General features: G+C 35.8%; 1 protein-coding gene across 1 annotated transcript in view; it reads left to right on the top strand.

Moving 5' to 3' along the window:
* LOC134541255 (extracellular serine/threonine protein CG31145) overlaps positions 1 to 11538 on the top strand; it is a 373303-nt gene extending 361765 nt beyond the window's left edge. The window contains exon 7 of the mRNA XM_063384532.1: positions 2170 to 11538. Within this exon, the coding sequence (XP_063240602.1) occupies positions 2170 to 2365 (196 nt within the window). The 3' untranslated portion in view covers positions 2366 to 11538. The remainder of the gene's footprint in view (positions 1 to 2169) is intronic.
* The last annotated feature ends 1342 nt before the right edge of the window (positions 11539 to 12880 follow it).

Here is a 12880-nt window from a genome sequence, read left to right as displayed (position 1 = left end):
TAACACAGATTGGAAGAAGTTAAATAGCAAACATGTACAAAAGTTATAGTTAAAATAATCTCTTCGTTAAAGTAATAAACATATTTGAATTAATGAGTGCAAATAAAAGTAAATTTATCAATTAAATTGTAGATTTCATTTCACTCCTTCTTTGTATCCATACAAAATAGTGATAATTCAATAAAAATTATTCAATTTTATTCATAAAAGTATGCAATCATTTCATCAATGTTTTGTTATGACGTCACGTTAAACTATCGTTCGTAAACCGACTATACAGACAACCAATTTTTTATTAGCGTAGCGTTTATCGCCTCACAATCATCGCGTCGCATCCATCTGGTCACATCCGTTGCGCTATTGTGTTTCGGCGCTAAGGCCAGGTTCGTAACCTGCGCAAGGGACGTACGTAACGACATAACGACGCAACGACGGAACACGCAGCCAACGCAAGAATATCACTGTCGTTTTATAAGGCACGGAAGTCGCAAAGACGTCACCAAACCCACTACTTTAAATTGTAAAACGGTTGAGAAAAAAAAATATTACTTCCTTCTGGGTTTCCTCTGATGAATCATGTTTATCGTGAACACATAAAAATTGTCGAAAAAAAATGTATTTAAACTTGTTATTTTACTCCACTCTGAAAGTTTTACAAGTGGCAACGTGATCAATATGATACAAAGAACATAGTGGCCTTCCATTCACATGACGTCTGCATTTTCAAAAATTTTCGGAACTCCGCCTTTCAGTGATCTGAGACGGTCTTTTTGGACATGCGCCAATTTCTGAGCAGACTATAGCTGTGTATTAAGAAACCTCAATAGTAGACAACAAAGATAAAATTTTGCAAACACCCAGAAAACAAGACAAAGTCAAGCGATGTCGTAAAATAAAAATTATTAAAAAAAATATTGAAGAGCACAAAATTTCCGCTTAGGAAAAAAATCGTAAAATGCTGGAAAACAGGTGGTGTACATACCTTCCATCCCCTCTCCAGGTGGGCGTGGCTAATGACAGGCGAGCAGTTCTCTGATTGGCCGTGCACCTGAAATCCCACGAATATCATGACACGAAAGTACAAACACACATATTAATTAATTAATTAATTAATTAATAATGTTCGCAGGCTTTCAAGGCCGTGGTCTGAAGTAGCTTGGGTTCCGGGTTGTAGCCGCGTCCTCGGCCAATAATTCACCGACGTTTCAACGACATTGCAGTCGCCATCATCAGGGAGCAGTTACCTAACTGCTCCCTGATGATGACGACTGCAACGTCGACCGAAACGTCGGTGAATTATTGGCCGAGGACGCAGCTACAACCCAGAAGCCAAAGATACTTCACACATACATTATTAAAACGTGTAACTAGAAAATAATAAACGAGAAATTATGCATGCCTATATGATAATGTGCGACGCTCGCCGGTGCTTCCACTGAGATGGCGCGCAGTCTTCTCGTCGCGCATTGGGGCAACCGTGAGTTTGCGAATGGCAGAACGTAACATCACGTGGCGGAGAAATGAAGATGAAGGGTCCAACTCAAGTCCTTTCCAGTGCTCTCAATGTTCTGCGCAGTGTTTTTCACGTCTTAAGAATTATTTTCTTAAAACCCGGGTTTCCGTAAACCGACCCCCAAGTACCGTGTCCATGTACGCCGTTCTTGAATTAGTAGCATGCAGAAATATATATGTGTGTGTATGTGTGTGTATGTGTGTGTATGTGTATGTATGTATATGTATGTGTGTGTGCATGTGCTTTTACAAATGAGATGCCTTTGGAAACCAGGAATATATACATAAGATTATTATGACTGATTCGTAGAGACTGGAAAAATACGCCAGTTCAATGACCTCCAGGATAGATTCCACGATCCTCTACCTACTTGGTCAAACGGCGCCCGTTCATTGGGCACTGAATTATGAGGCGTCTCAAGTGGGTAACCTGTGGTTGGATACCTCTTTGATTGATTGTCTCTAATTGGCCAAGAGTCCTACACATTAACAGTTAACCAATAGCAGAAGCAGCGCAATGGTATAATTATTAGAATTTTAGCTTATCACGAAATGAACCCGCGAATTTTTCCGGTCTCTACTGATTGGTGTTGTAAGTGAGCTGGCTCAGTGCTGCAGGTGTGGTTGGTGACCGTGTGTGCGCCGGTTTGCGCGCAGGTTCCACAACGGGCCGCGCCGGCTGAGCGCGCTGATGCGCGAGAGCATGGCCAGAGACCCCGTGAGCCCGGTGCTGTGGGAGCCGCACCTCGCCGCCTTGGACCGGCGCGTCAAGATCATCCTGCAGGGGGTGCGCGACTGCGTCGCCAAGGACGACGCCGTCGAGGCGGTGGTGCAGGACGACGTGGCCACGTAGCGGGAAGACACCCGCCGGCCCGCGCCAACCAGGACCTGACACACGACTACCTGCAACAGCTCAACCTAACCGATGCGCGGGCCCCCGTTCTTCCCCCGTGAGAGAGTGTTACCCCCTGGCCGTCAAAGAGCTGGAGTGGCTCAGCTTGCGTTTCTGCGAACTCACCCCTTTCTCCCTCCTCTCAAACACACGCCTCCAGGACCTGACACCCGACTACCTGCAACGATTCAACCTAACCCACGTGCGGGCCCCCGTTCTTCCCCCTGTGAGACAGTGTCTCTCCCTGGTCGTCAGACAGCTGAGGTGGATCAGCTTGCATTTCTGAGAACTCACCCCTTTCTCTCCCCCTCACACACGCCCCTCCAGGACCTCACAACCAACTACCTGCAACGGCTCAACCTAACCGACGCGCGAGCCCTGTTCTTCCCTCGTGAGAGAGAGTGTCTCTCCCCCTGGCCATCAAAGAGCTGGAGTGGCTAGGCTTGCGTTTCTGAGAACTTACCCCTTTCTTTCCCCCACCCACACACTTGCACCCCGAGGAGCTCACAACCGACTACCTGCAATGGCTAAACCTAACCGACGCGTGGTTTGTTCTTCCCCCGCGAGAGAGAGTGTCTCTCCCCCTGGCCATCAAAGAGCTGGAGTGGCTCAGCTTGCGTTTCTGCGAACTCACCCCCTTTCTCCCCCCCCCCCCCTCACACACGCGCCTCCAGGACCTCACACCTGACCACCTGTAACGGCTCAACCTAACCGACGCGTGGGCCCCGTTCCCCCAGAGAGAGTACGTCCCCTTCTTGGCCGTCAAGAGCTGGGGTTGCACGTCGTGCTTTTCTGCGAACTCACCCCTTTCCCTCCTCCCTACAAGCAACCAGGGCCGGATCTATGCTGTCCCGGGACAAATGTTTAGAAACCTCCCCCCATCCCTCCTCCTAATCCCCCTATGTTGTTACCCAGGACTGGGCAAGAGCCGATTTTATTTTAATGATGTTACATTGATCCATATTTTTATCAATTTTAGTAGATTTTAATATTTTTAATTAAGTTATAGGTAATCCTCATCGTCGAATATTCATGTTCTTTGGCTGGTTTTTAAAAATGTTAATTATAACGGGATTTTTTAATTTTATTTCCGGAAAGACCTGTTTTGATCTGGGGACTATCCTTAGCCTCCCAAGAGTCCTCAAAATTATTAGGATCTCTCCAAAGTAAATGGCACTGTGCCCTGCAACATCTTAACATCGCCAATCCCCACCCCCAGCCCTTTTTAGGATTATCGAAAATAATGAGTAAAATGAAAATATTATTAAAACATTTTTTTTTCTATTTACATTTTTATTTGACACTTCAAAATCTGACGAACCATATTGGCGTTAATGCACGTGACAACCAAGAACAAACGATTGTTCATCAAATGTTTCTTGCTGTTAGGTTGGTACACACCGAAAATAAGACAGCCATCAATGCTTGCAGGTTTTAATTCTAAATATACACATCTGTGGATAGAAATTTATTTAATTACTTTTCATCGTTCAATTCTAACAATTACTATGTAAACACATTTCAGAGATGTTATGGAAAAAAAGTAAAAGATGCATTAAAAAATAATAGAATTACCAATGCACCAGTTCACCCATCTTTCGAAAACAAATTTATGAAACCCATTTGAGTAGCGCTGCGCCAGCGACGCGAATGGAAATTTAAAATTTTTCTAATCTGAAAAAAACTGTCGCGTCCGCCATTTTTGTTTTTCTGACGTCATGGATGTGTACAAACGTGATTGGTTAGAAATTTCGTGACGGTGCCTTCGCGTTGTTTGGGATTCCTGCAGCATTTTTTTTTATGTAGAGATACACTTAAAAAGTAAGGAATGGAGACGAAAAGACGCCATCTTGGTTTCAGTAATTTATAGACCATGATAATTCTCTGTCGTTTGATTTTCAAACTTTTCCTTCTTCAAAGTTTAGATTATGATGTTCTGGAATGCCTGAATTGATTAGTGAATGCCTGCTTCGTAACGTTATCACTGCGAAGTCATTTAATTGGTGTTTGAGAATGTTTACAATATAACTGTAATAATTCTGTTTATGGACATTTTTGGGTCTTTTTGAAACTCCTTTAATGAGATATTTTATGCCGTAACGAATGCAAATGTTTAGTACCTATTAACTGATAAAATATTAAGGCAGTAAGCACAACGAATTAAATTTTCTGAGACTGTAATAAATAATAATACAGTTAGAGACCCTGATTATGTTAAAGACTTTCTTAAAAAAAATAATTCCAACGGTACACCAACAATTTTTCAGGTTAAAAAAAATATATTTGTTACTACTGTTCACTATTAGCTTCACACAACAATAAATAATTGTCATATTCCTTCAACCATGACAGGTTTTTTTTTGACGTAAATTTATTTCCACTTAAAAAACAATCACTTCTTTATTTTTTTGATTAACAGGCTTTAAAAATGCAATTTGTAACATTCTGATGTCCAACCCAAATTAAAACTAATTGGATTGCGGATTTTAAAATTTCAGGCGCCTAATTTAAGACTACACTATGATACATCAAAATAAAATTACATAAATGTAACTTTTTCAAAATTGTATTTAGCATTATGACTTTTATATACAAAGATGCGTGATTTTTCAAAGTTAAATAACATGCGCAGTTGTTCATAATTAGAAATAATATGTTACAAAGTATTTCCAATTTTACATCAAACCTGCGGGAGAAAAGAAAAACCTGTTTAGTGTTTAAATGAGTCGCTAAAGTCATTAATGCCCTTCGTAATTTTCGACCGACAAAAATTAAAACTCATTAAATGTCAAAAAAGTTTGGTTTCAAGCATGGAAGATTTTTTTAAATCGTGTTTGACTTTGCTCTCGCAACTTTTGTAGCCTACCGGGTCTAATCTTCGGGAGTAACTCAATCACACCATTTTCATTAAACTTAAATAAATTATTTTCTATATTTCCTCACAACGTTTTATATACTAAAAAAATTGTTTTTAGTTAAACAAATAGTATTCTCTGTGCACACTGATGGAGTCTAAAGGTTTCTTGTGCAGTGTTGTGCCGAAAATTAGGCATTTCGCATATTATTTTTTTATTGTTATTATAATTTTTAATTTATTTTTCGAAATTTTATTTTTCAAATTGTAATACCAAATCAAAGATAAAAAATATTTCATTTACCATTCTAAATAAAACAGGGAACCTATAGACCAAGCTACTTATGTAGTGTTTATTTATTATATACCTTATTCTCTTTAACGATCCACTAGCTCCCAAGTTGCTTGTGTGCAGGGAGTCGAAATTTGTCTTGTTCACCACCTCGTGCCCCCACTGGTAAATAACTTTATTCTTCTAAATATTTTGCCCAGCAGTTTCCAAGGGTTTTTTTTTTTTAATTAAATCAAAATAATTTAATTTTGAGGCACGAGGGGCATTTCAGTGTGTGTGTTCAGTGCTAAAGAAATAGTAGGCTCGGATCAATTGCTTAGTGAAGCAACCCCGAGCAGCCATTAGCTGACTGGCTGACAGGGATATCATCACCGCCAGTAGCGGACCCCATGGGGCAAAGCACCCGAACTTGGCATCGAACCCAAAGGCCCGCGAGGAGTCCTAGGTCCGCTGAATATGCGACCCCCCTTAACCTCCTGTCTTGTGCCTATGTTTTGACGGGGATTGTGAAAAATAATACTGACGTTGCGAGGGAAGCCTTTTTTTCACAGACGAGAGAGCCAAACGCCCGAACGTGCATCTTCGTTTTTATTTTTGTTCATTGTAACTCATGATAACTAATGCTCAATTAAGTTAGGTTAGCTACATTATAAATACTTTAAAACATTGTGGACGGTTGATTTGGTAAGGATAGCTACATTAAAGAATACTGTGAAATCATGTAAACTGTTTCCTAGCCCTGGATAACTACATATTAAAAAGTTATTTGCTAAGCAACCATAAAATGAATTCACAGTATTTTTTTAATGTAGCTATACTTACCTGATATAACCAACCATCCACAATGTTTTGAAGTATTTATAATGTAGCTAACCTATCCTAATCGACCGCAAAATTTAATGGCACACCGGTTCATACAATGAGATAGAACGGGGGAAAAAAAAGCGAGCATGAACTTCGGGGAACTTCGGGGAACTTCGGGTGTGGCTCTCTCGTGCTTGGTGACTACAAATGGCCTGAGTTTTATTAAATTTAATTTCGAGGTAAATGAATTTTATTTTTACGTTAAAACTCGTGTGTTGTCCAGCCCTCCTTGGTTTTGTGCCTGATGGGTTGGCCGGGGGGGGGGGGGGGAAGGGTTATTTAACATTTAGCTGAGCAGCTGGGTTTTAACTGCTCAGGTTACCTTGTTGATTTTTTTTTATCAAGACTTAGTGTTGTGATCCACTCCTTTGACAGTCCTGGCCCGGTAAAATTTCCACCAATCCCTGTGCTTTTACCTCGCGCAAGCGTATCGCGCTTTTTTCATTGGCTGCCGCCGCCTGCCAATGAGGATCGAGAAGACACCAGCTCCGCTAGACTCGACGGCAGGACAGCTCTTTCGCCCGAAATTTCACACTTGTATACACTGTTCCAAATAAATGTGTTACCAAATAAACCTAGACAGTCTGCTCGAAAGGAAAAAAAAATTAAATTTCGAGTGTGTGCGGTTTCGAGTTGATTGACGTACCTGGTGCTTTGTACGAGGAACATTTTATGGTACGTACTGAGTTAAAAAAAAATCATTTGTGCTTTTTGAAATGGTTCTCTATTAACTGAACTATATATTCTACAATGCTGTGTATTTATTCTAAGACTAATTTAAGGAGAAAAAAAATTTTGGACTGTATAGTTGTCACTATTTTTGTAGAAAGACTGTGTTATGTTGAAGGCACAGTTTTTTTTTAAGAGTAGTGTATTTTCGCAATCTGCACACTGCTGTAGTTTACATTGGTTAGACAGTTAAAATTATAAAATAACAAAAAATTTAAAAACAAATATTTTTTCATAATGTTTCGCATATAATTTTCTCAATCATGTAAAAAAGTTATGGTCACCTTGTGATCATAGGTGCCATATAAACCAAAGTTTTAAAAACTTATTTATTGAAATATGTATTATATTAACCTCATACCGAAAATAACGCTGCTATTTAAAAACGTAGCTTTACAGATGACACTCTTTGTCATTTGAAGCACAATTTTGAATGACGATAACATTTTTTTTTGTTATTCTAAACGCCGCAATCTTTAAATATTTACTAATGAGTCTAGTAAATTATGAGCGTGCTAATTATCAAACCTTTGAAAATTTATGATTACTTTTGAAGTATAGTTTTGTGACTGAAATTTGTCTGGTTGGGAAAAGAGTCATACGCAAGCTCCTTTATTGCATATTGTAGGTATTCATGTACTTCCATTGTTTGCTATTTATCATTGGCAAAAAGTTCGTTAAGCTCTCATTAAAAATTACTGAGGTTTAATAAGATTAGATAATTCTATGGGAAAAAAGGGGTGGCTGAACTTGTTCGAATCAAAGACATTCGTGTAATAATTAATTACTCACCTAAGGTTTCCAGTAAACTAAGATGTTCTCTTTGCTTCCTCCGCAACTATTTGCAGTTGTTTAAAACTATCACCAATAATTTTCATTGAACATATTTATAAAAATATAATCCGTAAAAAAATTACTGCAAATAAAATTAGACGGTTGACGGGTTTCTTTGGATTTGCCACCCAGACAGTCATTACAAATTCAACCGGCAGGAAATATCGGACATTGCGATATTATTCCATGATTTACATCAATAAAATTTTAAGTGCTGTCTTTATTTTACGATTAAAAAAAAAGGTTCAGTATATTGTTACTTGTTAGAGAAGATAGCAGACATACGTTTAATACACATAGCTATGCTTAGGTACCTTTCTATATTCATTAATTGGAATGGAACTAGCCAAAGTACTTAAGTATTCTTTGGTGCAATTTGTATGTATATATAAATATTCAGGGTTGTTTTATGTAGCATTGCCTAATTTTTATTCGAGTTCAATTTTTCAGATTAAATTTTAAAAAAATAATTGATTCAGTTATATTACTAAATGTGGATCATTTAATTGGAGAATTCTTCAAACGTATGGTTTTTCGATATATGTGACAGTAATTTTATGTCATGCAAGTAATGTGCTTGAACAGTGATGATTGTCATTTTAAATGAAGTATTAATATTTTGAAGAAAAAATAAAACTATTTAAATAAATTTTGAGATATAATGACACTGTATTAATAACTGTGTCAGCCACACTGTCCTAAAAAAACGCATTTGTTTACTTATAGGACAGCCATACATAAAAAAGAAATTTTAGAGACATTTTATTTACAATACCCGAACGCGTTTTCACATTACTATAAAAAAAATATATGTTCCAATCAGTTAAGTTTTAATTATTGTAAATTTTAAGTTTATCTTTATTAATACCATGTAGGTGGTATATTATCTGTACTGTTTTTCATTTTGTAATTTTAAGTTTAAAACTTATGTGATAAAAGATAACGTGGGGTTGTTTTAATTGTACTACCATAATAATAAATGTAAGCTCTTAAATGTAATCACTGTTTCTGAGTTAACATTATAGTTACCGTGGTTGTTGCTGATTGCTTTAAGCTTTCTGGCTGTAGTATATAATTATATTGAATTAACATATAGTTTATTATGTTCATTGCCCGTTGATGTGTGGATTATTATTTTTAGTTTTAAGACGTGGATATTTTATTTGGTCGATAACTACAGTGATCGAGAATAAATGTACGCCAATAATTCCGTTTATTTGTTTGCACTTTTAACGAATTTATGTATGACATCAGTGCTTATTGTTTTACATGTGGGGAAACCGAAAATGCAAAGATGGTAACGAACTAATTAGCTTTGCTTTTCGCGTGAAACTTTTGGGGTTAGTTGGGTTGCAAATGGGTTTTGGTGTTAAAAGCAATATGCTGCAAAGTTTTAGAGAATCTTAAAGCCAGCTGGTGCTTAGGAAATAGAAAGGGGTACGCATATATATATTTTTTTTCAACATATGTTTGAACTGATATGTGGAGACCAAATCAAAACTGGCGGTTATCACTTACTTAGGCAAAGTGACGTTTTAATTGTGTTTATACCGAGCGTACACCAAAATAACTTACTTCATTACTTTTAGGAACATATGTTGTCGCATCGGTTTTAAACGTTTTAAATTTTGCTACCACCTGAATATGTAAATGAATAACTTTCTTGCAATAATTTAGAACTTATTAGTAATGAAGCCCATGGAGATTTTTCAGGAATATGGAGCACATATTATTGGATTATGCCAAATATTTCTTAAACAAAATATTTATTATTTTCAAATATATTTTTAGAAAATTCCAGTTTTTTGGGGAGGGAAGTGAGGGTTTAACTTCAAACTTTAAAAGAATGTATTTTAATAAAGATCATTTTGAACTTAAATATATACTTAAGATAATAGTTCTGAGCTTTTCAATTGATAGAATTACCAGTATAACTTGTTTTGTTTCAAAATTTAAGCTACAAAATATGTTATTTCCAAATTCCTCCAACAAAATTAAAAATAAACACCACAAATATATCTGATGCTACAAGCTTATTTCCAAAGATGGATGTTTAAAAAGTTTGCGTTCTATTTAAATGATGTCCTACCAACTATTATGCGTATTTATCTAGTCTTGTTTACTAACGAATTTAATGTTACCTACATTCTTCGGAACACAATTATAATGTAAGCATATGTCTATTTAAATTATATATTGACCATTTTTAATTTGAAGTTTTCGTAAAATATTTTTGCCTATAATTTGAGTTATGAGTTAGAAAAACTTAAGAAAATGATAAGATATTGGGCTGTAAGTTATAACCGTCGATAAAATGTAATGTTATTTTTAAATAGCGACCTTCATTGGTTGAAAAACGCCGGTGAGAGAGTTTACTAAACAATTTACATGTTTACTAATATTGTATAGTATTTATATTATATTCACACGATCTCAAAAGGTTTTCACTTAAATTATGTACTTTTCTAAAATGACTGTTTGTCGTTATTAGTTTTGAAAAATAGTTAAAGAAATAAAGTTTGTGGGTAAAGGTATTTTGGTTGACGTTTCAATGCAGTTAGGAAGACTTACAAGAAATTTTACCAGTATAAAACTTTTTTTAAGTTATCAATGTATTTTAAATAAAATCACGTTGCAAGGAACGTTATGTGCTGAAATTTGTGATGAAAAAATTATTTATATGTGCATTTTAAAACTGTATTACAAGAGGCAGAATAAGTGGCCTGGTTATTGGCTAAACCAAAAAATTCCAGTTAATGGTCAATAGTTAAAGGGTATACGAACCTTTAAGGTCTTTTAAATATATTTTTTTTGAAGTTTTGAGTTGCTAGCTATCACAAAATTATATATATATACATATATATATATATATATATATATATATATATATAGAGCCATATGTCTTGCGTAACTGCCAAAGTAAAATGTTTTATGTGATACGCAGTACCGATAAATAAAATAAATATATTGCAGAACTTAACACTTTTAAGGTTTGAAAGCAATTCCAATCGTTACAAGATTTTTTTAAATTATGTTTGTAAAAGAAAGCGTGATTTTATTTTACGCAGACTTTGTGAACATTTTGTAAATAAAAATCGATAAATTTTTATGTCAATTTATGGGATTGTGTTTTACGAAACTTGGTTTATTTTCATACGCAAAGACAAAATTATTGTCTTGCAGCTTTTAAAATTGTATGCCTTGGTATCTACACGCAGCTACTGTTGCTATGTTTTTTTTTAGTTCCTAATGTGTACGATGTATGTGTGTGTGTGTGTTGAAGTTGTACATTATTTTTTTCAGGATGTATGTACTAGTCTCCAGTTACTGTTTAGAAACTGAGACATTCATGGAATTCTCATGCCTGGGATCTGATTTGAACTATAGATTATCTAATTAGATGGCATCACTTTATGTGACATTTGCGAGTTTCTGTTACGTGTATAAGCAAATTTTGCAAACTGTAAATAAGTGTACAGTGTATAATGTTAAAAAAAAAAGAGTTAACGAGTGTTTTCTGTATAATCAGTTCTGAAAAATTAAATTCGGCATGATATAAAACTGGCGTTCAATTAATTTTACCGTATGTAGTTTGATAAATGCTAAATGTGAACGTTCCAGATTTTATTAGGTATATACCACAAGTTAGTATTCAATAGTAAAAGTATAATGTAAAAAAAACATGAATCCCATCATACTTCACCTGAATTTTTCTAACCTTAGACGAAGAAATTAAAATGTTAACTAAATTATTTGCTGCGCGATGAAAAAAAAAACAACCTACAGTAACACACGACGTTGAACCGGTAGTTTCTACCGGTAAACTCCGTAAAATACTGCGTCTAGCTAATTGTACCTTGACTATCAGCGTTAGTTCGTTGTGTGTTTCTAAGCCTTTCGTGTTATTCTTGTTGTCTAAGTTTCGGAACGCACACAAAAAAAAAGGGGAGGGGGGTGGAATGCCAATTCCAAGCAATGGCCGGCGAAGAATCTGCTGAAACAGAGCCGGAAATATGGCTTAGACCATTAGCTTCCGAATATCGCATTTTCCCGGCTAATGGCTCAGAATCTACGGCTTGGGACTTTTAGCCCTGGCATACTTTTATTAGTGCGCTTAAAAATGAAAAGCTATATATTTTTATCCCTTTAAAATAATGCTAATCTGGTTAATTATGAGGTGTTAAGAGTGCCAAAAGTGAAAAACCCTCCCGAAATTTATTTGGAAGGCGGCGTACCAAGGCCAAAAATATTTCTCTCATTTCTGTTAATGAGTACCTACCGAACAGGAACTTATAATACTTATATCCCGTCGGAAAATTATTCAAATTACATATTAAAAAACCTTGATTTTTTCACATAGTAGATTTTAATAATGCTTTGAGGCACACATAAATTTAATTTGTAATTGTAGATTTCAGAATTTGGGGACATCATTAAAGAATATTCAATTAACATTAGATAATTAACAATATCATGAAAAAGCTAGAATCATCTTAAATTAACTTAAAATTTTTCAATTTTGAAATCAATTTACTCCGTATAGTGTTAAAAAATGAGACTCCTAATTTTTTTTTAATTCGTAGCAATATTTAAATATTTTTAGAGTTACCTGTCAAAACATGTGGACTGTAAAAACATTTTGCAATCGGAGTTTGTAACATTTTTAGCGATGTAGATGCAGACCAGATAAGCGTTATTTAAATTTAATACGCATGGACGTTAAAAACACAAGACCTTAGCTACAAAAAAAAAGAAAATTAATTAATTTTTAATGCTAACTACTTCTGAGCTACTAGTTGGAGCTCTGACGTTTCGACATTCCTTATTGCAGCCATCTTCAAGAGCGTTTACAATTGAAGGCCTAGCGTTGTGTCACAGCAGTAATCTTAGATTAATTTTAAAA

The sequence above is a fragment of the Bacillus rossius genome, chromosome 18 (genome assembly GCF_032445375.1).
Source record: "Bacillus rossius redtenbacheri isolate Brsri chromosome 18, Brsri_v3, whole genome shotgun sequence".
Taxonomy (NCBI): domain Eukaryota; kingdom Metazoa; phylum Arthropoda; class Insecta; order Phasmatodea; family Bacillidae; genus Bacillus; species Bacillus rossius.
This window is presented reverse-complemented; position numbering and strand designations above follow the sequence as displayed.